We start from the raw sequence: 25,586 nt of genomic DNA, 5'->3' as shown, positions 1-25,586 counted from the left end.
ACGCTGAGAGAGAACGGATGGAGATAAAGCAACATCCTGAACAATAGCAGGCACACTCTTATAAATAAGATTATCTAGATAAAATGAATAGTTTAATGTAAAAAAAAAAAAGACATAATATAGTTACCGTAATAGTAACAATAGATTTTTTTACATTTTCCGAAGAAAATGTGAGTGCTTGCCACCATGATGCTAGGGTGTTGTAGGTGGTTGCCAGGGTGTTGCTATCTTATCTAGAGGACTATGATTCATCACAGCTGCTTGCTATATATATATATTTGGATGACTAGTAATTTCCTACTACTTAACTCTGAAAAAACAGAGATTCTAATTATTGGCCAAAAAACGTCCTCACTTAATAATCTAGAATACTGTCTAACACTTGATGGCTGCTCTGTCAAGTCGTCGTCGTCGTCGGTTAGGAACCTGAGTCTGCTCTTTGATACCAATCTTTCATTTGAAAGTCACGTTTCTAGCATCTGTAAAACCGTATCCTTCCATTTTAAAAATATATCTAAATGAAGACATATGCTTTCAATGAAAAATGCGGAACAGTTAGTTCATGAGTTCATGACCTCAACAACAACGCCTGAAGTGCCAGTCTCATCAGCCCTGTGAAGGCCTCATGGACACCTCAACAAACTCGTCTCCATATACCGGCGTGATGACTCCGACCCCCAACCAGATGGGACTGGATAAATATTGTGAATGTCCTGATCCAATCTGACTTCTGATCTGTAATGTTTCCTGAATCATAATCATACACTGTTCGTTCGTTGGCCAGAGGAGAACTGGCCCCCGACTGAGCCTGGTTTCTCCCAAGGTTTTTTTCTCCATTCTGTCACCTAATGGAGTTTGAGTTCCTTACCACCGTCGCCTTGGCTTTTGGCTTGCTTAGTTGGGGACATTTAATATTCAACAATATTATTGATCTGCCTTACTTCAGGTGGACGATGACGCAATTTTCTTCTAGAAACAAACTTGTATTATTTTCAGGTTACCACTTTGAAGCTGCTTTGATACACTCTGTATTGTAAAAAGTGCTATGACTTGACTTGACTTGACTAAACCCTGACACGCTATGATGATAGAAGTGTCAGACATGGTATTTAAATGTTTACCAGTGTCATATGAAACACCAGGGCAGGCCGTATCTCTCAGTGATGGATGCTCCATGATCTCAGAACACGGAGAAGAGAGAGGATCCTTCAGAAGAAGCGCATCAGGGTTCTGAGAGAATAGAGAACATCTGAAGTGCATTTAGTGTATTTCTCTTGTCTCTCACTGTGAGTGTTACTGAGAATACAATGTGATGGCGTCTCAAACCGTAGTGCATCATTCCTTCTCAAGGATCTCATGGGAAACACTGCACCCCCGCAGAGAGCTTCTTTTAGAAACACCTTGGCTTTGATTCAATAAAGATTATGCTAAATAATGTGTTAATGTGTCACATTTGATATCCACATCCAAGTAGTTCGTCTTAAAGGGATTTCACTAAAATAAAAAGTATATAGCTACTCTTCACCCTGTAAACAGCATGCTTCCATTGTGAGTCAAGTTATTTTTTTCCTATACACTCTTAAGAAAAATGGTTCTAAACAGTACCAAATTAGGGTTCTTCGGCTTGTAACAATAGCAGAACCCTTTTTGGTGCTTAAGTAGAACCCTTTTTATAAGGTTCCATAAAGAACCATGCTTTGAAAGTGCTATAGGACCTTAATGGTGTTATAAATAACCTTTTCAACAATATTTATTTTCATTAATATTAGTATATTCACATTATTATTATTACTATTATTAACATTCTTTTATATATTATGTATTAATATAGTTTTTTAGTCCTCTGCCTGGTCTTTTATCTTGTTGCCTCTATTTGGGTTTTTCATTTAAAAAATAAATCAGCATGTTGTGTCAACTGGTACTTTTATGTATTAGCAAAAATGACAGTGCTCTAATAACAATTGTTAGCTGAATACATTAATTAATAACAATTAACATAGATATAGATGGCACGGTAGGGTTTAAAATGTATCTGTTAAATTATTATTATTATTATTAAAAATAATTAAAAAGACGAAATCCCTTTATAATAGTTGGCCCATCGGTAGTAATTGTATAATTCGGACGGTGTGTAGTGTACATTCACAGGCTGCCGGCTGAGAGTGCTATAGTATAGGCAGCGCTTACATCTTCCGTGCCATAGGCGGATATAAGCCTCTCGGGTGATGATACACACTCTGCAGGGAGAGGATTTTTTTTTTCGACGAGGAAAACACTCTCTGTCAAATCGTCACATGGGGTCAATCGCTTCCTGCATCGCGACTGAACTACTTCGTTTTTGCCGCTTGGATCGTGTAGTGTTATTATATCGTTAAGATCGCCGTTCCTCGCGCGCCGCTGATGTCACATATTTCATTGCGATGATAAGCAAAGTTAAAAATGCCATGTCCTCGCTGGTGGGCGGAATTATCCCGCACGGCCACCACCACCAGCACCATCAGCAGCAACAGCACGGATCCGCGCAGAACGGCGGCACGGACGGGCTCCCGCCGCGCTTCCCCTACAGCCGCCCCGAGTTTCTGGACCTGACCCCGGAGCTGCTGCAGTACTCCACCGAACACGCGTCCAGACCGGTCGTCACGCTCAAGAGAGACAGCAGGCTGCAGTGGCGAACGGGATACGCGGAGTGAGTCGTGTTTTTGTATGTCTAAGATGCGCATAATATGAATTGTTGGTTTAAAATGATACGGTTGAAGTGACGTCATTACTGAGGAAGGTTATATGTCACACCTAACCAAGGGCAATGGCTCATCATCATCATCATCATCCTCCTCTAAGCGCTCGTCTAGAGTCAGCTGGAATGTTGGAATGTTTTCACTGAAATGTGTTGTAACTGCACTGATGATGACGCAGCTTACAGTTCACATGAATGAATCATTGCATTTGAATATAAAAATGCAGCATATGTCAGGTTATACACATATAGCTTTACTAATGGATATCCTATAGTAGTCATTGAATGCATCTTTACCACAGTACAGTGAGTACTTTTTTACCACAGGACAGTGTATTCTCGCTACCTGTGCATCTGAGACAACATACGGCTTTAAAAACCTGCAGCTACCTGATTTCCAGGCCTAAAAGAGTCATGAAAATGTATGAGAACATAAAGGAATTTCTCTAGTTAATGCTCAGCTTCAGGGCTGCTGTCATGGGAGACACCTGGGAACATTGTCCTGAGCTCCAGTGATGCATTAGGGCATCATATTGGTGCATTCAAGTCATGTCCGAATGATGGTATATTTAAAGGGATAGTTCACCCAAAAATGATAAGTAGATATTTTGAAGAATGTAGGTAACCAAACAGTTGACAGTGGCCATTGACTTCCATAGTATGGAGGGAAAAGAATACAATGGAAGTCAATGGCTACCGTCAACTGTTTGGTTACCCACATTCTTCAAATAGATTATCTTCTGTTTAGCAGAAGAAGAAATAAATTCATACAGGTTTGGAACAACTTGAGGATGAGTAAATGTTGTGGGTGAGAATTTTCATTTTTGGTTGAACTATCCCTTTGAGAGTTAAGTTTGTTTAAAGTCGTAATTTCCAGGGGGGATCTTATAGGACTTATGACTTTCACAGTTGGTGGCATTAAAAACATCAAGTTAATAAGTAATTGTGAATGTTACCTATCCACTCTTTACCTATGTTTGCTGTAAAATAAACCCTAATCTTATGGTAATCTTATAAGATTTTATAATCTATTTGATCAATTTTTTTTTAGATTTATTATACATTTTAGGTTTTATTAATATTTTATAATAAAAATTTAAATAATAATGAATTAAATATAAACAAAACAAAAATACAAATACAAAATAAATAATTAAATATTTAAACAAAAATGTTGCAGTAACATCACACATTGGTACAGGTGAAGGATGTTAGTGATGGGTGATAAAGGACTTTTTTAATAAAACATTTCTGGTAAAAATACAACTGCATTATCAGTGTATACATTTTAGGAACTGGAGCGTATTTTATTTAGTAAAATTCATTATTTACAAAGCAAATAGAAAAGTCATGGAAATGTATTGGTAAAAAGCGATGAGAATCCTGATTTTCATCAGGCGTGATCTGTTGAGTGAAGATCAAGACCATACTTGCACTAAGTGGCCCAAGATCAAAGCCAGTGAGATGATGCAGTCTGAAGTCATGCCCTCAAATTAATGATTATAATGTTAGGTGGTTTGGGATAAATTTTCATATTTCTGTGACTCAGATCTATAGAGAGCCCAGTGTGAAGAAGAGTTAGAGAGAAAACAGGCCCTGATACTAAAATATGCCCAGTTAGCCTCTGGTTATTTCATCTATTATTAACTACAGTACAAGAGGAGAACTTTGTCTGGGGCTGCGTGATGACAGCATTTGAAACTGAGCATATTCTCTTAAGTGTGGAAACAAAAATACTTTTTAGCGGTTAGCTTTAGCACGTGCTCACATACACAGGCTAACAAACAGGTAAACGCTTTTATAGTCCTTAATTTTCAACAAGTCAACATGAACTAGTCTTCACTATCCTTTTTACTTCTAACGTGATGTAATGAGTAAAATGTGCTACTAGAAAAACACAAAAAGAGAAGATTGTATAGTTGCTGTTTTCCATGCAATTACAGGTAATTGAAGACTAAAGCTTTCAAGCTGTGAGGAGGATGCAAAAGCCCCATACAAGTATTATGGAGGTGTTCCATATGTCGTGTGTGATATGTTCTGAAGACAGACCAAATACACCAAAATTGAAGTTAATCTTCATTGATAATCTTTTCCTGCAGCGAGGTGTTAACCAGATCATTGAATCATGGAGCCATATCAGTTTGATTCATAAATTAATAATTTAAATAGGTTTTATAAACTGGAACAACCGATTCTTTAGATTCAAAATAGTCAAAATAAGGTTCCCAGTAAGGCTTCAGACGACTACGGCACACAAGAATATTTTAGAATACATTTAAAGTGCTTTATTGAAATTGCATGGAAAAAGCGGCCAGCACAATTCTTCAGAATGTTTCCTTGTCTTCCTGCTCTGGCCGGTTGCATAAAACGCTTAGACTAGTCTTACAAGTTAGTCATCTAATTTTCTTTAGTCTTTGAGACAGGTCATAATTTTAAGTCAGTTACATTTGAATCCGAAAAATATGACTGATTACAGCTAACTTCTAGTTGATCAGACTAGTTCTTGATACACAGTCTTAAGGGACAGTTCTTGCAAAAATAAAGATTGTGTCATTAATTACTCATTTATCCAATCACATCATTATCATTATTCATGTGCCCTCATAACCTTTAATCAAAAGAACTTCCCCTCCCACTTGCATCTCTTCTCTGATGACGTGTTTATTGGCGTGAGGGCGGGGCAACCTGTCACTCACATAAGATCGACCAATAGCAAACCGCAACCATGGTCCGCAACCAATTCCCCATGGTCAAAATCAAGTCCCACCCTACATTTTTTTTCTTGTACAAGATGCCATTTTACTTGTATATACATGACAATAAGAAAGAAAAGATGATCATAATTTCTGTTTCATGTTGACTTTAAAACTCTCAAAGACACATTGTTGGCTGTAGATTAATGGCAGCTATAGACTCTTCAGATTCACACTCATTCTCTAAGATATTACTGAGTCATCCACTGTGGCTCATGGAGATTGGCTTTCTATGAACATGGTGCTGCCAAGCTGGCAAAGTCAAGCAGATCCAGCATTCACCCACGCCACAATAGATGAATTCCTGTCAATACATGTATGAGTGCAAGTGAACTATAATTATTGGTTCTCTGCAGGGATAGGTCGACTCGACACTAGTCATTTTTTAGTCGCCCAACAACCAGCAAGTCTGTTAGTGAGTTCGACTTCATCTAGATTTTTTCTAGATGAACTACCGGTAGTCATGTTTCGATATCTTGGATACGTTTCGATATCTTGGGTGACTGCTTTAATTAGCATGCTGACACTGCACTTTGCCTAATTTGTACGGTAAAACCTAGTCAATAAAAAAAAATGCACTTTTGCATTAAGAATTTCATTGTCATTTCAGTTTGACCTAAACAGTTTGTGTGGCACATTAACATTTCTGTGTGGATATTGAAGGATGGGTCGGTGCAAACAATATTAATCAGTCAAAAAGGATACTAATTTATTTCTTTGCTTTTCATATTTTTTAATCTACTTGACAACTAAGACAGGAGGCACAATTCAAGATAAACAGTGCCATAAAAAGTGCCCATTTATTCTCTATTATTAAGCACAGTGGGTGGAGGTGAAGAATTGCTCATCAGGTTTTTTGAGTTATACAGTATTGAAACTGCATCTCTCTTCTGAGCTCACAGGAATGCTAAGATACAGCTATACGCATTTATAAATGCAAATATTAATATTTTCTTAAAAAGGTTATTGCTTGAGGAAGGATATTGCCAGTGTAGCCTATGTTTTAAACTTAGTTTGATCAATCTAGGGCTCAGAACATGATTGTAACATGAAATGGACATTTGAATGTCTTCACTTGAAGACATTATGTTTAGTCTAGCCTGAAGCACTGCATTAATAAAACTCTTCTCAGATTTTCAGATCAATGATGTGAAACTTAATTGTTTTCGCATTAAGAGTTTACTAATCTAGTGCACACCATCCAGCGTCAGTTTTTTAAATGCCATGTGATTAATCACTCAGTAAAATGATAAAATATTCACTGGCAAAACAGCTTATGAAATATTATGAAGTAAATGAAATATTTTTTTGGAATACACAGGCAATGAAGGGAAACGCTTTTTTCCCTACAGAATGGTGTAGTTCTGGTCTAGCTAATCAGCCAAACCTTGACCCTAAAATGTTTTGCACAAACTGTTAACATCAGGCTGAAATAATCAAGAACATTGTTAAAAATAACTTCAGCCCCTCTTTTCTAATGTTGCATTTGGGATTTTTCAGAAGGATAAATAAAATGACAGAGGGTCTTAGCATGACTGTTCTGCTCAAAAAAGAAAACTATTGTCAGTTAACCAGTCACCTGAGACAGGAAATGCTAGCCACTTTTATTTTTGGTCTGGGAGAATAACACTAGTGGTGGTAAGCCTTGCTAATAAAGGGTTGTTTTGTGACTTCAGCTCATTACTCTACTCTGTATTTTCCACAGATAATGAAGTTAGTTCTGCTTCCTTTTTCTTTTGCATCCACAATGGTTGTGCTTCTCTTGAAAAGCAAAATTTTCCATTTAATGTGTGTTACTTTCATTTAAAGAAATCACACTATGTTGAAACCTAATGTGGCAGAAGTAAAGTAAAGACATTGTAACTTCAGAAGAAGGAACTTGAGTTGCTACAATGAGACACTTCCTCTTTTGAGAGTAGCTACCGTGGGGCTTTGTCAGCTGATTCTAAACGAAAACCGCAGTATAAAGAAAAAAATATATGTGTATAGCATAATGATGTACTATTATGCTTGGATTATTATTATGGGTATATTGCTTAAAAATCTTTTGAAGTAGTATGTCTCCAACATCCCGATTTTAAGTATGCATAAAGTAAGTTGGTTGAAATGCATCTTTGCTACCATTTTTTCTCTTAAAGGGATACTCCACCGTTGTTTCATATTAAACTATGTTATTCCCTTAACTAAGACGAGTTGATACATACCTCTCTCGTCTCAGTGCGTGCACTCAATCGCTCTGGCGCGCGAGACACTTTGATAGCACTTAGCTTAGCCCAGTTCATTCATTAGGATCCAAGCAGAGAAGCGACCAAACACCTCCACGTTTTCCCATGTCTCTGCCATTATCCATAATAAAGGCTAGATGTCTCGTCCGCGCTGCTGGCCAATGGAGGTCGACGTCCGCACCTGGCGGCCATCTTGTCACAGGCAGCTCGCTCACTCCTAACATTGTGTTTTAATGGTGCATGTACTTTTTAAATAACCATAACTTGCTCAATTTTCTACCGATTTTCAAACGGTTTGGTTTGTTATAAACGTCAGAGATGTAGTTAAGACACTGCATACTTATGAATAATAAGTGTATAAATAAATAATCATCCAGAATTATAGCCATGTTAATAACATTTATAAGAAACCAAACCGTTTGTAAATCCGTCAATATTTCAACGAGATAAGAGTATTTGTGTTCGTGCTGATCACTCATCTTACATCAGGTACCACAGAGCCCGCCAGAAAGCTTGCCTGTGACAAGATGGCTGCCGGTGATGACGATAGAGACTCCGCCGAAAGACATCAAGCCTTTACAGTGGATATCTATGGTCTCTGCCATAGACTGGTCTCTGCACTCACAGCCTGATAACCCTTTGAAGCTGTTATATTAAGGTACAAATCTTGCATAGGGTGCATTTTTTGCATTAAATAAGAGATCTAGCGCAAAAATTGTGTTTTTGAACTCAAGCTGAGCGCTCGTGTCCGCTGCTATCAGTGTCATGGATACATAGTGTCTCTTGTGACGCCGCGCACGCAGTCTTCACTCGGACGCGCGCTTCAATCTATCGCAGTTGCGGAGACTCTATTCATTCCGGTGAAATCACAAAATAAAATGCACAAAAACGTGTCCCTGCTTGACTGTAACCACTGATGAACATATTCAGTTTTGATGAGAGAGAAAAAACTTAGAACCTGTAACCTCTGACACACTTGGCAAAAGATCTACCACTAGACCATTAAAGAACTCAAACAAAACTTGCGGATCGATGCATTTATTTACGGGTTGAGCAGAGAGGCTCATTCTCTTTTCCTTTTCCTAGTCTCTTCCGACCGCGTTTTCTCTGCTTTTTCCATCGTCGAGTATCACGTCTGAAATGCGTGCAAGTGTCTTCGTGCTTCATGTTGTGGTTGATGTGTGTGACGTCATTGCCGTAAAAGCATGTCGTGATTCTCGCGAGATGGGGGCGCTCCTCTCAAACTTGCATTGCTGGTTTTTCCAGCAGCGTCCACCCCCCCCCCCCCCCCCCCCCCACCCCCCCCCCACCCCACCCCCCCCCCCCCCAGGATGATTTGCCCCACTATGAGTTTGTTTACCACCTAAATGACTTTGAAGCTGTTATATTAAGGTACAATTCTTGCATAGTGTGCCTTTAAAATGGGCATATACACTACCGTTCAAAAGTTATAGTATTAAATATTATTCCAGTGTAAATCAGCTGTTTTCTGTGTGAATATATAGTAAAGTGTAATTTATTCCTGTGATCAAAGCTGAATTTTCAGCATCACCAGTGTCAGTGTCTTCAGTGTCAAATGATCCTTCACAAATCAGTATAATATGAGGATTTGTTGCTCAAGAAACATTTATTATTATTATCAATGTTGAAACAGTTGTTGGTCTGTCAGTTGTACAGTTTTTTTTTTTTTTTTGGGATTCTTTGATGAATAGGAAGTTCAAAAGAACAGCATTTGTTTGAAATAGAATCTTTTGTAACATTATAAATGTCTTTACTGTCCTTGATAAATAAAAGTATTGATTTCTTTCCTCCAAAAAATAAAAATAAAATTCTCACTGACCCCAAACTTTTGAACGGTAGTGTATATATATATATATATATATATAGAGAGAGAGAGAGAGAGAGAGAGAGAGAGAGAGAGAGAGAGAGAGAGAGAGAGAGAGTATAATTCGACAGACAAATGTACATAATTATAAATAAAAGACTTGCTTGTTTCCTGTACAGTTTCTGATGTTCTCAGAGTTTAAATAATTTTTTTTTTTTTTTTTTAAGTGCGTAGGGATGTGTAGAAGAAATATTGAATAAGGGTCACAAACTTTTGAAGACAAACCCCTAACATTTATATAAATATCTCATCAGATCTGCTGGGTCATGACTGTGGCCTCTGAAGCATCTTACTGCTCTCAGCAGATTAGGAAGAGTATGGCTTTTTATAATCCAGATTTGGGAAATAATGGCTTTATGTTTCTCTTCATGTTAGACTGCCATCATACTAGAAATGATATTTAGCTGTATAATAGGTGGTGTACACACACATATTCTTTTTTTTAATTTAGGAACATAAATAAATGACACCCAATGATTTTGTCTCTCTCTCAGGGTGATAAATGCTGGGAAGAGTATGCTGAATGAAGACCAGGCTTCCTGTGAGCTGATGTATGTCAAGAAGATGAGTAGCAAGCATCAGCGCAGCTCCATGTTACTGGAGGAGGGTGGGGTAAGTTGGTCTACGACACAACAACCTGAGGACGCAGCCAAACAGTTTTGTGGCTGTGTCACTGTCATCATTATTTATTTGGATCAAAAAATTGCGTTTGAATACTGCAAGATACATTCTAATGCCAAACTCTATTAAAATCAATAGTGAGGTCTCCAGTGCGCTTCAATTCTTGGTATCAATACTTATGAACATCTATATAAAAAAGATCCCTGATCTACTTTTGCAACGCAGTTGTTGTGGATCAATTGAACTGGACAAAACTGGTCTCAGGTAAGATTATGAAAGATTTAGCTTGCTGAGGGGCGCTCAGCTCGCTGACCCTGGTGATCCCATTGAGCTCTGGCATCTGTTGCTGAGCACATTCATTTGAAATCTAAATTTAAAGAAAAGTCACATATAATTGAAAGTATTTTTCTATTTTTAGCTAAAGTTCTTGAAATTTACCAAGATTCCGAAGCTAACCAAATGAAAGTCACCATGAAATCAACATTTTTTTATGGAATATTGATTTATTCGTGCACATAATCTTTTTATTTATTTCATGTGCCCTCGTTATCTTTAATCAAAATAGCTTGCCCTCCCTCTTGCAGCGACATCCCTCTTGCAGCGACATCTCAATTCTCTGATGATGTGTTTACTGGCGTGAGGGCGGGACAGCCCGTCACACAAATTACATCAACCAATAGCAAACTGCATTCAAATAGCAAATAGCAAACCATTCAATCAATCCTTGATGGATAAAATGAAGTCCCGCCCTACATTTTTTCTTGTTCGAGAAGCCGTTTCACTCAGATATACACTCACCTAAAGGATTATTAGGAACACCATACTAATACCCTTTCACCTTCAGAACTGCCTTAATTCTACATGGCATTGATTCAACAAGGTGCTGAAAGCGTTCTTTAGAAATGTTGGCCCATATTGATAGGATAGCATCTTGCAGTTGATTGAGATTTGTGGGATGCACATCCAGGGCACAAAGCTCCCGTTCCACCACATCCCAAAGATGCTCTATTGGGTTGAGATCTGGTGACTGTGGGGGCCATTTTAGTACAGTGAATTCATTGTCATGTTCAAGAAACCAATTTGAAATGATTCGAGCTTTGTGACATGGTGCATTATCCTGCTGGAAGTAGCCATCAGAGGATGGGTACATGGTGGCCATAAAGGGATGGACATGGTCAGAAACAATGCTCAGGTAGGCCGTGGCATTTAAACGATGCTCAATTGGCACTAAGGGGCCTAAAGTGTGCCAAGAAAACATCCCCCACACCATTACACCACCACCACCACCAGCCTGCACAGTGGTAACAAGGCATGATGGATCCATGTTCTCGTTCTGTTTACGCCAAATTCTGACTCTACCATCTGAATGTCTCAACAGAAATCGAGACTCATCAGACCAGGCAACATTTTTCCAGTCTTCAACTGTCCAATTTTGGTGAGCTCTCGCAAATTGCAGCCTCTTTTTCCTATTTGTAGTGGAGATGAGTGGTACCCGGTGGGGTCTTCTGCTGTTGTAGCCCATCCGCCTCAAGGTTGTGCGTGTTGTGGCTTCACAAATGCTTTGCTGCATACCTCGGTTGTAACGAGTGGTTATTTCAGTCAAAGTTGCTCTTCTATCAGCTTGAATCAGTCGGCCCATTCTCCTCTGACCTCTAGCATCAACAAGGCATTTTCGCCCACAGGACTGCCGCATACTGAATGTTTTTCCCTTTTCACACCATGCTTTGTAAACCCTAGAAATGGTTGTGCGTGAAAATCCCAGCAACTGAGCAGATTGTGAAATACTCAGACCGGCCCGTCTGGCACCAACAACCATGCCACGCTCAAAATTGCTTAAATCACCTTTCTTTCCCATTCTGACATTCAGTTTGGAGTTCAGGAGATTGTCTTGACCAGGACCACACCCCTAAATGCATTGAAGCAACTGCCATGTGATTGGTTGATTAGATAATTGCATTAATGAGAAATTGAACAGGTGTTCCTAATAATCCTTTAGGTGAGTGTACATCACAATAGGGAAGAAAAGTGAAGAAAATTAAGACTTTAAAATGTCAGGCAAAGCATAATTCAGCCATCATTATAAAAGGTAAAATAACTTTCAACCACAATCATACTACTAAGTCAGACATAGAGCAGGTGCTTACACAAGCTGGTAGTAGCTGTGTTTACATGGGCCATCATTTTAATCGGACTAGTAGCGTATTCAGAATAGAAAAGTCACTTGTAGCTATGTCAGTCTGAATGAATTGGCCAAATGCGATTAAAATTTCATTGGGATTGTAAGGGGTGGTTTAAACCTTTTCTAATCCATTCAACAGGATATGTAAACACTTGCTCGGATTGAAAACTGAAACTGGAAAGTACTGTGCATGTGCAATGATGTAGAAATGGCGTAATGATGTATTACACACGGAACGAGCTGCTGTTGTTGTTGAATAAAGTGTCATAATAGTGACTGTTGTGTCATTCTAAAATTCTCCTTCCATTCATCATCTTTAAAGTGGTGCGGGACAACGTCCCACCAGTCCTTGCTTCAAACATTCATCCACAGACGAGTTTTAGGCTCAGGAAGGGATGCTTTTACTGCTTGATAAATAGCTTTAACTAAAAGCGGTGTTTTTTTTAATGCGTTTTGGCCGTTACTACTGATATGCTGTTAATGTGAATCAAACAACAAAAGAAAAACAGACAATCACTCACTGCTCTTGATTGAATAACTTTAGTAGCTTTAATAAGAATACATTTCTTAGTTGAATGCTGCTGTTAAATGCTCTGGCGAGGAGATAAACATGGCGGACGATGTACAGATCACTCAGGACGGGTCTATGCTAATACGGCAGAGTCTATCAACAGTTGTGGGCGGGGCCTGTGCAATGTGACATCATATTGCATAGAAACTGCAAACGGCTTATTCTTATGATTTATGGGGATTAAAAAAAGGAGTGGGTGGATCTTTACCAGTATAGGATGGTTTTGTACACACACTGCCGACACTCATTTATGTTCAAACACCATTTTGCATAATAAGTCCCCTTTAAATCCACCAATAAACATCAGCTAAATCAATTTTACAGATTATGTGAAACTCAGTTATTGAAAACTTAATCAAAATATAGAACAGCCTCATTGCAAAACTGCTTGTCTAGAATATATTTATAAAGCTGAAGTTTCCAATACAAGCTCACTTTCAAAAGGCCTTTTTGTCTTGGTGAACATGTTGAAGTGAAACTTCTTCTTTTTTTTTTTTTCTTTTTTTTTGTGAGAGAGTTTTGATCATGTGATGTGGTCCAGGCAGTGTTTTCACCTATCCTGGACTTATGGCCTTCAAAGTGTTTGTATGCGGGCATAAGTCTTATCTCTCTGATCCTCATCTGCAGTCGACCCTTATGTCCCCTCCGTCTTACCTCAAAATGACACATTTTTTGGAAAGCTGTTCAAGTCTTGATTGATTAAAACGTCTCCTTAGATAATATTGCATTGACAGTAAGAAGGATTGTGACATCTGTTCAAGGGAGGAGGATTTGGTATTGTGCAGACTGACGTATTTCTCTCTTGATCCCTCTGTTACATTCCCCTCTCTTCGCCATTCTTCTCACTTATTTTCAAGTATCTCATGTTTCTCCTAAAATTGCACAGAAGAAATTGAAAATAGAAATAAATGAGACAATAGTTGATCTGTATTGTTGACAGTAAAGCGTACAGATTCAGAACTAGATTTACATTTAACATTTTTCTGAAGAAAATGTAAAATTTACCACCACAATTCTAGGCAAATACAAAATAAATGTGTTTGGTTGCCAGGGTGTTGCTATGCACTTGTTAAAGTATTTTGAGTAATTTTGTTGTGGCATGTTGCTGTATGTTTGCAAGGGTGTAATGGGTAGTTGCAATGGCATTTCAATGCAGTTCAAGTGTTTTTAGCAAGTTGCTATATGGTTTCCAACCCTTACAAAAAAAGGTTATTCAAGTTTGCTATTTGCTATTCTTTTATACTAAGTATATACTTTCAGTCTACTCTTTATGTACTTCTCAAAAATATACTGTATGTACATCTCAGAAATATACTGAAAATTACACTTGACTTATACTGACAGAAAAGTCTAAGTATATTTGGCCTATACTTGTACTCAGTCTTTTGATCGAGATATACTTAAAAGTATATTTAAGAATTATCCGCTCGATGAGAAGGTTTTTTTCAAATACGCTGGAGAGGAAAGAGTGAAGGTACAGTTAAAGGTATATTTCAAGTATAATTTTTAGTATATTTCTGAGATGTACATACAGTATATTTTTGAGAAGTACATAAAGAGTAGACTGAAAGTATACTTTCTTGTTTTTAGTTTAAGCATACTAATAGCACACTTGAATAAACTTTTTTTGTAAGGGTTGGTATTTTTTTTTTGGTATTTATAAATACAACTTTTTTTTTGTATTTATTCAAAATAAGGACCTACTCAAGAGAGTATGCAATTTCGGTCACAGCATCACACTTAAAGTATGCATTACTAAAAGTGAGCCAATTTAGTCCCAACCAAGTATTGAAATAGTACACTTACAAGTAGACTACTAGTACATCGATATTAGTATACTTACTATATAAAGTATACTAATTTATTTTTTAAAGTTTTATACTCTTTAAGTATAAAAATGTACTTAAGTATACTTGGAAAAAATAAATATAGTTCAAGTTAATTTGATTAAGGGAAGGAGTTGTGGAAAGTCGCCAGAGCATTACGATTGCTAGTGTATAATAGGTTTCCAGGGCATTTCTATCCAGTGTTTTTTTTTTTTTTTTTTGCATGTTGCTATATGGTTGCTAGGACATTATTTACCTCAATTTGCTCCCTATTTAATCTTATTGATGTTTACGAGAAACAATTATTTTCTCGTATTATTTCTTTTGCGGAGGTGGTTTCAAACAATCAGAGATGGACTGGTAATCTCCAGCAGTATTTACTCACGAGAGGTTATTAACCAGGACAGTGACTTCTGTCTCTCTTTCGCCTCTGCTTAAATCACGTGACGTTGCCCTCCCCCACTTAATACCCTCTCTCAACTCTTCTAAATCAATTACATCATCCTATCATCTGCTGTGTTGCCTGTCTGCAAGAGTCAGACAAACAGGCAGATAAAAAGATAACAAGAACACATATTCACTTGACGTGGACCTCTTGCTCTTTAGAGACAGAGATCCAGCCACAAACATTTTCTGCTGCCACAGGATTTCCCGGCTGATCTGACATGATTGAGCGGGTGTAATCTTGTCAACAGGTAATGACAGGAAATTGAGATTGGAGAGTATTTCTAGAAAAGCTGTAGAAAGTGTCGAGATGCCCCCCTGTGGTTTTAAAAAGGCTTTGCATGTTATTGTGTCGTCTTACGTGACTCTGAAATACTTGATACTGATTGGTCCATTGTGGCATTCTACAGTCAGATGTTTTTCTAAATTGTGTAAATGACTTATGTCCCAGAAACCCGATTAGCCTGCTAGTATTATTGATTTAAATCCACTTTTCACTAGTCAATAATTAAAGGGGAAGCGTATAGTTTTCTTTTTTTCTTTTTTCTTTTTTGCAATATAGTCTCTCCTATTCCAGCATGATGTGAAAAGACATCTTTAAGTAAGCCACTGGTAGTTTGAGTTCCCAAAATGTGTAAACAGTTTGGCTATTTGAAAACATTGCCCCAATTGTTTGAACTAAGAGGTTAAGGTTCAGCTAGTTGGCATGATCCAGTTTAAACCTACTGGTAGAAGCTGTTACAGCAACATTAGGAGCATATTAAAAATCATTCAAATAAAGAGCATCTTTCTTAACTGACACTGAACCTAAACAGCTGTTTATTTATTCTGACAAAATAAATAATTTTAACTAATAATTTTAAAATAATTAACTATTTGTATTATATATATATATATAGTAAATAAGATTAAAGTAAATAATAATAAAGTATACACACATTATTTATATAAAATATTGGATGTAAAACATTTTGGTTGCTTTACAAAAAGGTTTCACTTGTTAACGTTAGTTAACTACATTAGTTTACATTAACTAACAATGAACAATACTTGTACAACATTTGTATTTTAACATTAATTAATTGCACTGTGAACTAACATGTACATGAATATTGTTAACAAAGGTTAATAAATCGTATAATAATATTGTTCATTGTTAGTTTGTGTTAGTTAATACATTAACTAATGTTAACAAATGAAACCTTATTGTAAAGTGCCAGTATTTTAAACAATATTTGTTATAATATATAAAATATTATAAATGAAATATCTCTGTGTTTCAACTGGTCAACGTGGCTCACCCAATTGCTTGGGGCGAAGCTACCTGATTATTTGAACTATGACATACAGTGTAGGAGGAAAGATATTGTTTTTGCAATTCTATTTCATGCCAGTAATGATGCAGAAATCACACACCTTCTCCTCTTCCTCATCCCTTCAGGACACCTCAGGCATTCCCATGCACTTCTGGGGAGTGTTTGATGGACACGCTGGCTCTGGCGCTGCTCTCATGGCGTCCAAACTTCTCCACCGTATCATCCGTGATCGGCTTTGCGATGTCGCCCATCTTCTAGAAAATCAAAACAGCCCTCCGCCTATCTGCCTGGCCAAGAACGGGAGCCCCTTCCAGGCTGAGGCGAAGAAAGGGGCCTGCCTAGATGGAGAGGACCAGGACGGGCCCCCGGATGAGCCGCGGTTCCACATGGAGAAAGACATCAGTGTGGAGAGTCTGGTCATGGGCATCATAGAGACCGCCTTCAAACAGATGGTGAGAACTGTAAGGGATAAGATAGACCTGTGTCTATCACATAGTCTTTTTTGTCTATGGAGGACTAGATGTGCCACTTAAAAAGAAAATAATAATCAATGTATTCAAAAATACAAATTTAAATAAGTAAATCACTTTACAAATTGAAAAATATTTAAAACAATTTATTTAATGATGTTCAAACGTTTTTAGATGTAACAAATGTTAAATTTATATATAATTTTAACTGCAAAATGTGCATTATTATAAAGCATTTGGCAACTATTTTTTCTTTATCCTTTTGCTAGTTGAGTTAATGCTATTGGACAGTTCAAACTTGTGAGCAGCCAATTTATTTTAAAGGGGTCCTATTGTGCCTTTTTACATTTTCAGCTTTCTTTAGTGTGTGATGCTGCTGTTTAAACATGAAAAATGTCTTACATTGGGGACACCTTGCTGAGTTGCGTTAGTAGTGTGTTGAAACAACTTGCGATTATGGTAAGGGCTGTGACATTTCTGAAACACACTCGAAGCAGTTGACTAATCACAATGCACTGGTCCAGCCGACCAATCAGTGCGCAATGTGCTTTTCAGAAGGAGGGGCGGAGGCTTGCAGTCCTCCTCAGCATTAAATGCTAGAATGAGACGGTCTAGTATAGTGTGTAGGGCTACGTCATAAATGTTTCCGCCCCGTGGTCATGACGCAAAAATACTAATAAAATTATAATTTGAAAAATACTTTTTGATCACCCTTTGATCTCCCAGTGGTTTACATAATGCACAGTTTAGCATTATGTAATTAATTTACAACAAAACAAAATAAAACATAATACCTTTATCCAAACCCCCCCCCCCCCCAACATCCATGTTTTACTGGCACGAATAAGACTGGGCATTATACATAGAATTCAGATTTTCAGAATGTGATTTTGCTGAATGTTGTGCAGATGTATGCATTGCAAACAGAAGAAAATACCCAGTCTGTGTTGTGCCACTCAACAGGACGACCTGATCGAGAAGGAGAAAGAATCTTACAGTATCTCTGGTGGCTGTTGTGCCTTGATTGCAATTCACTTGATGGGGAAACTCTATGTAGCAAACGCAGGAGACAGCAGGTAAGATGCCTTTAAAAAACTTACAGTGATTAAATGTGCATGTTATATGAGCAGGCTAACAGAAGATGGTCTTTATCTTTAGATAAAAGAAGGAAATGTACAATTGTACAAATGTACAACCAAAATAATTTGGTTCGACTAGGGTTAAACATCGACCCTAATCTTGACAAGATGCATTGACTTTAAAGCTGTGAACTTTCATTTCATAAGAGTTTAGTGAGTGTAATGTCATTTTTATATTTTTTATAAAAGGCCATTGTATTATATTTGCCACAGTAAACTGATTTTTATAATGAAAGTTGGAGGAAATTGTTATTGCTTGAAATGAAAAGATTACATAAATTTGTCTCTAAGGAGAAACAGTAAAATCCATGTTAATTTTGCAAAGATGTTACCCTGCTTGGATGTTTCCAATTGACTCAATTTCTGTGACAGTTACCCATCATGATCATCTTGGGGATTTTAGCAATAAATGAGAAATATCAAAATAATGCAAATCACTTGCTATTTACCATCCAGTGTTTCTGTAGGTTGTATAATACATAATACAATCACCTAAAATAATATTATTTCCACACAGAGCCATAATTGTCCACAACAATGAGGTCATCCCAATGTCCAATGAATTCACACCAGAAAGTGAAAGACAACGCCTACAGTACCTGGTGAGTCACCTGTGTTATTGTCCCAATAGATTTCCCATTGTAAATCCTGTTCATTCATTATCCTGCGTGACTGCTCCTCCATTACTATTTTAGATCTTCAGTTCTGTAACACTTCCATCATGTTTGTGTTGCTTTTGTCTAGGGCTTCCTCAAACCGGAGCTGCTTGGGAACGAGTTTACACATATTGAATTCCCCAGACGCATCCAACACAAGGAACTCGGCAAGAAGATGCTCTACAGAGACCACACAATGACTGGCTGGTATTATGAACCACACATATGAGGATGAGAATGAATTATACCAGCAGCTGTTTTACCAAACTATATTTTGATATGTACTGTATATATTCAAGTCTTTCACTTTATCGCATTCATAACCATTACCTGTTATTATTTCAGGGCATATAAGACAATTGTAGAAGATGATCTCAAGTTCCCGTTGATTTATGGGGAGGGGAAAAAGGTAAGCGAATAATTCTGCTTCTTTTCTATTTAACTTTTATTTAAAGGTGCTCTACGTAACTTTTAGCGACCTCTAGTGGTGATGTTTCAGATTGCAACCAAATTTTACAAGAGCGCTCGTGCTCGAACTCATAGACAATACCGTCTATTACGCAAATATCTCGGCGAATACTTGACGGATTCGGCGAGCACCGAGCTCGTTGGGACCATCTAGTCGAGCTGAAAAGAACCATATAAGTTCCATAGTTTTTGGTGGTGTTTTCGCGGAGATATTAGCAGAAAACCATCGGGCGCGCTGCAAAATTGCGGACGCCGGTGACGTCACGATCTCAGAAGAAAATCGCTCGTATCTCTGGAACGCAAAGACCCAGAGAGCTCAAATTCGGGGGAGGAGGTCCCAGGGGAACCCTTGCCCGAACGCTAGAGTGGCGGGCCTAGGGGATGCCCCCTACCGGATCGCCGTTCGCTGGGACCCCCGATTTCGAACGGCTATAACTCGGGGAGCCGGGCGAGTTGGACCTCGGGGGTGGGCTCGTTCGAAAGGCCCCGTCCAGCACTACGAACGATTAGAGTCTTGGGAATATTGATCAAAGATTGACTGAGATATAAGCCGAGAAACGTGCGCCTTTAACCGGACGTAACTCCCTGACCGTCTACAATAGACTGTATATAAGGAGAGAGGCTCGGGAGCGCGCATGCACGTCACATCCGTTGGATTTCGCGGTAAATCTGACCCGGAGACTTCACATAGAAATAGGAATACTGACCTTCAGAGGTAATAGCAAAACTCGACAAGTGGATCATTTTAATGTGTGATTACAACCCCTTCACACACAGGCAATAAAAAAAGGATTCATTTTAGTAGAAAAGTTACATGGAGCACCTTTAACTTGAATAGGTTCTGTAAATGGATTTTATTCTAAGCTGCATAGCAGTAACATTTTTTACAGACGTAACATATAATCTAATGAAGGTGTCTGAAGCTTTTTCCATACAGTTTTCACAGCCATTTATTACAAAGCAGGAGTAGTGAGGTGTTGCAAATGGGAATTGCAATAATGTTCTGCCAGATGTAGGGCATAATAATGTCTTGTTTGATAAAGTTTGTATGTATATAAAATAACCCTTTTGCTGTAATGGCACATAAATGTGTGTGTGTGTGTGTGTGTGTGTGGTTCAGGTATATCCTACATTATGGGGACAAAATGTACCCACAAGGAAGGCAATACCAGACATTTTCTGAGGAAAACAGCTTATAAATCATACAGAATGTTTGTTTGAATGTTGTTAAACATGAAAACCCAACTGTGTGTGTGTGCTCGTAGGCTCGAGTCATGGCTACTATTGGAGTAACGCGTGGTTTAGGGGATCACGACTTGAAAGTGTACAACTCCAACATTCATATCAAACCCTTCCTATCCTGTTGCCCAGAAGTGAGTATATAAATGGGTATTTATGTGAAAATATCTGCAAAGCCATTTATTCTTCTTGATTTAAGTGGCCAGTACACCCTCCAAGAAATGTTTTTTGTGTACATTTAAAAAATACGGCATATTATGAAGCATAACTGCATGAAAATAGAATAATATTATGCTCTCATCTAGGTCAAGGTGTACAACATCTCTGAGCACAAACATGGGTCTAACGATGTCCTGGTCATGGGTAGTGATGGACTGTGGGACGTTACAACTGATAGAGATGTTGCGGAGGCAGTGTCAACTTTCCTGTCTGGCCGTGAGCCCAATGATCCCATGAGGTGAGCGTTTGATCTACATCATAACTGACCTGATCACAGGTAGAGCCTGGAGATCACTTCATTTCGCCATAATGAAGCGCACACATTTGATTTTCCCACACATTCACAAAATTGAAAGGCAAATAATAAAATGCAACTAACACCACTGTTCAAAAGGTTTGAGGTTAGTAAGATTTTAATGCTTTTGAAAGAAGTCTCTTATGCTCACCGAGGCTGCATTTATTTGATCAAAAATATGGTAAAAACCTAGCCTGGATGCCAGCCCGAACCCCGCCCACAACATTTTTTGGTCGGGAAGTTCGGTCTGGACTCGATCCATTGAGGAGTAATTATGATCGGTTCAGAATTAGTCGGGCCAATCAAATTGCCAGGGCGGGCTTTATACGATGATGGACAGATGATCTGCAGTTACGTAATCCTCACGTTATCAAAGAGCGCTTGGGTTGAACTGGTTTCCCTCAGAGATGACTTCAGCTGGAGAACTGAGATGTATAGATTCCGCTATCGCGTCTGTTGTAAAAGAAATCGACAGCGCATTCATTTTAAAAGATGAACAGAGAACTGCAATCAAGGCATTTGTCGATCGGAAAGATGTGTTTGCCGTCCTTCCTACGGGATTCGGCAAAAGTTTATTTTATCAGCTGGCTCCGATGGTCGCTAAGAAGATTGGACGCAATGAAAACCCTGTGGTCGTTGTGGTTTCTCCTTTGGTCGCACTCATGGAGGACCAAGTAAAAGAAGCAACACTCATTATTTTACTACTTCTTCCAGTGTGCGTGTAGTTGAGTTCTGTTGACAACTTTGCGTAGCTCATAAAAAAAAAAACACTTACTGCGTTGCTCTGATTGGTTGTAGGTCTATCCAATTGAGTGCAGAGTTGTTGTTTTTCCTGGTTCGGTTAAGACACGCCTCATAATCAAAGCTCTATGGAGCAGTATCAGACTCACATTCTGACTAGAATATGAGTATGACGAAGTCAGGCTAGTAAAAACTGTAATATTATATATAATCATATGTAATATTACAATTTAAAATAGCTGTTTTCTATTTTACAGTTTTTCTCAATTGCTAAAACACAATTTCTGAATCCTTGCTCCTTTTTCTGAAAACATTAAACACAAAACCTCATCTTCAAGCACTATTTACAAAACCTCTGACTCTTCTTGCAAAATGTAACTTTCGCCTCAAAACAGTTTTACTTGTGTTCAAAATCAAACACTGCTCTCAAATCATAGACAAAGTGATCAAAATGATAAACACTATCAAGCAGTCAGTAAACAATACACCAAAAAATAGAAAACACATTGTTCAAAACATACAGTTCTCGAAAGATATCTACGGACAGCTATTCTGTTTGTAGACTTACCCGTGACACATTACTGTACCTTCAAAAGTTCAGGGAGAAATCCATTTTTAATCTTAAAACAAATTTCATATTTGTCCGTCATTGTCTTTTGATGAATGAAAACATCATAGTAGCGTAAAATTGATCAGAAATGACTACTCTGCTTTGCTCTTTGCAATTTTATTTGTTCTTCCTCCTCCTTGTACCCCTATTTGTACAGTACAGTGCCCTGCATCTCACAAACTTCTCCTTTGTCAGTTCTATTGTTTGATACTGTAATTCTTGTTCTTTCTTGATATGAACCTGCAACCAGTAAAATCTATTGAGCATTCAGTACTGTAACAAATGCTACTGTTACAGTAACGATGTTTGGGGCCATTTAATTTGTTAATTGTACAGTATACAGCCTACAATGCACTGTACTACAGTATACAATACTAAAAGGGACAAAAATCAAAGGAGTAAACGTGATCAGTGTGCTTCTTCTTGTCTTTGGGCATCATTTGAAACAGGTTAAATCAATTTTGACTGGTTGTGTTCAATCAATGACATGTGTTCTCTATTTGTATTTGATCATTGCCACTTGTGTTTACCAGTATGGATGACGTGTGCATTACAGTGCAGAATATGTTTTGAGAATGAAAATGTGTTTAGCGTTTTGCTGAAAAGTCTAAGTAAGATCTGCAAATTGTGTTTTGCCATGTGAAATAGTTTAAGGTATTGACAACAGACTGCACAATTAGCTAAATGAGTTCAGGCAACTGAGAACTTTGTTCAGCCAATGGGTTTTAGTGTTTTAGCAATTGAGAAAAACTGTAATATAACTTCAAATGTAATTTATTCCTGTGATGTAAAGCTGAATTTTCAGCATCATTACAGTCTTCAGTGTCACATGATCCCTCAGAAATCATTCTAATATGCTGATTTGCTGAGGATCAGGTGCGGATCAGGTGTGTTGTAGTAGTTACACCAGCAGATGTCAGTATACAGTTTGTCATGACTAAGGCCCTCTATGGTCATTTTTAATTTACTTTAATGTTCAAATGATGATGTCATGTTTGTCATTTTATGCTTTTAAAGGTACACTCTAGCAGCACAAGACCTCCTGATGCGGTCGCGTGGAGTCCTGAAGGAGCGAGGTTGGCGGCTGCCCAATGAAAGACTTGGCTCGGGTGATGACATCACCTCGTTTGTCATTCCATTGGCCGGGGCAGAGTTAGAAACATGACCAGGTTGGTCCACCTTCACTGGACAAGCACAGCAGGACACGTCCTTGGCTCCATCCCAGAGAAAGGGCTAGGAAAACCAAGAAATCCATTTTCAATCTGTCAGATGGCTCGGATGCGAGAGACGTTAAATGCAACTTTCCCTTGTCCTCCTTTTCCTCGTCCGAGTCGTACCATGAATATCGTCAAGCCCATGTCAGGTGTGAGGTGACGTCATCAAGTGCCATTCCTCTCGCTCTCCATCTCCTTTCTGATTTGTCGAACGCAAACCTCCGCAAGTTAGTACGGGACTGGAGGGCTCATAATGTTTGGGTATTCTTTAACACCAGTGGGTCATTTAAATCTGAATCTCAGTGTGGCAAAGGAATAAGCCAATACTGCTTAAACATCAACGCCCTGATGGCAAGGGAAATAAAAACGAAGCACTTTATATGTAGCAGAATCCATTTGAGCTGTAATTTAAACTGCTGATTATATTTCCTAACTGTTCTGTCTCCAAAGAATGTTTCTGTTGACTGAATTTAAAGGGATAGTTCACCCAAAAAAGAAAATACTGTCATTACTTACTCACCCTCATGTTGTTCCAAACCTGTAAGACTTTCGTTCATCTTCTGAACACAAATGAAGATCTTTTTGATGAAATCTGAGAGCTTTCTGTCCCTTTATTGACAGCAATAAAGAGATCGTAAAACTAATCCATATGAATTGAGCGGTTTAGTCCAAAATTTTCTGAAGAGACTTGATCGCTTTTTATGATGAACAGATTTAATTCAGACATTTATTCACATATAAACATTCTTCAGAAAATTTGGACTAAACCGCTCAATTCATATGGATTAGTTTTAAGATCTCTAAGAAGTTTTTGAAGCGTCAAAGTGGTAGTTGCGTAGCTGTCAATGGAGAGACAAAAAAGCTCTCAGATTTCATCAAAAAGATCTTCATTTGTTTTCAGAAGATGAAAGAAACTTGTACGGCTTTGGAACGACGTGGGAATTTTACAGAATTTAAATTTTTGGGAGAACTATTGCTTTAAGGTTTTCTATAGCAAGATGCAATCAAACTACAAAAAACAGTGGGCATTTCCTGTGAATGCATAGTTTTTTTGTTCATCTCGGCTGTTTCGGGTTCAGTCAGGCATAGTTTTAAATGGACCCAATGCAAATGTCTATATTCTGGAACAAGTATTAATCACACTTCTGTAAAACTAGTTGAACAAAGCTCATTTCCCCTACATCGGTACAAATATCTACATGTACAAATAATATGTACAAATAATCTAAAACATCATTGACATGCACCAGGCTTTCTATACCCAAATGAACTGATTGCTTGAACTGCTGAATGACCTGTTTATTTTGCTGTAGATAAAACCTCATTTGGTCTGAAACTGTGTCAGTAAAGAATCACAAATCAAACAATGTAGATCCAAACCTGAAACTGAGAAACCTGAACTTAGTCATTGGTCTTTTTGTACACCTTGAATGTACCTTATTTCCTTTACTCGATGTCAGTGTTGTGTCTGTGTAGTATAGTACATATATAAATTGATTTATGCCTTTCAAATGATGATTCATTGTCAAAGGAGCTATCTTTGCAAATTATGTGACTAATTCTAAATAAATCTATCCTTTTTATAATGACCCTGTTGTTATTTTTTTTGTGCTACATTAATTTGCTCTATTGTGCATGAGAAATGAGTGTTACTGGTGTTAATGGTTTATGATGTGCTTTTTATTTGTGCTACCACTGCACCCTGCTGTGGCGGGACAATTGCAGCTATTTACAGATACTTATTAAGACTATAATAAGGATTATAAAACATGCTGTTCCAGATAGTGACCACGGGTGAACATGATTTCACCAAGTACAATGGGTTCCTGGGTCAAAATCTTTGTTGATCCCGGAACAACATTCCAATCAACCAATCAGATTTGGGACAAGTTTACAGTTTATGGCAAGTTTAGGCTTATTTACAACCACGGTTAGAGGTGCTTCTACATCAGTGTTATTCATCCATCATTTCCCTCTGATT

At 38.0% G+C, this 25,586-nt stretch overlaps 1 protein-coding gene across 1 annotated transcript in view; it reads left to right on the top strand.

The window, feature by feature from the left end:
* Positions 1-2,229: 2,229 nt before the first annotated feature.
* Positions 2,230-25,586, top strand: part of ppm1j (protein phosphatase, Mg2+/Mn2+ dependent, 1J) — a 223,099-nt gene continuing 199,742 nt past the window's right edge. Inside the window, exons 1-10 of the mRNA XM_056270618.1 lie at positions 2,230-2,686; positions 10,092-10,209; positions 16,680-17,006; positions 17,988-18,100; positions 18,681-18,765; positions 18,908-19,026; positions 19,165-19,228; positions 20,553-20,660; positions 20,832-20,983; positions 23,409-24,109. Of these exons, the coding sequence (XP_056126593.1) occupies positions 2,421-2,686; positions 10,092-10,209; positions 16,680-17,006; positions 17,988-18,100; positions 18,681-18,765; positions 18,908-19,026; positions 19,165-19,228; positions 20,553-20,660; positions 20,832-20,983; positions 23,409-23,556 (1,500 nt within the window). The 5' untranslated portion in view covers positions 2,230-2,420 and the 3' untranslated portion in view covers positions 23,557-24,109. The remainder of the gene's footprint in view (positions 2,687-10,091; positions 10,210-16,679; positions 17,007-17,987; positions 18,101-18,680; positions 18,766-18,907; positions 19,027-19,164; positions 19,229-20,552; positions 20,661-20,831; positions 20,984-23,408; positions 24,110-25,586) is intronic.

This window comes from Rhinichthys klamathensis, unplaced genomic scaffold (assembly GCF_029890125.1).
Source record: "Rhinichthys klamathensis goyatoka isolate OS25496 unplaced genomic scaffold, OSU_Roscu_1.1 h1tg000303l_1, whole genome shotgun sequence".
NCBI lineage: Eukaryota > Metazoa > Chordata > Actinopteri > Cypriniformes > Leuciscidae > Rhinichthys > Rhinichthys klamathensis.
Note: the sequence above shows the minus strand (reverse complement) of the source record. Positions and strands in the feature narration are given on the sequence as shown.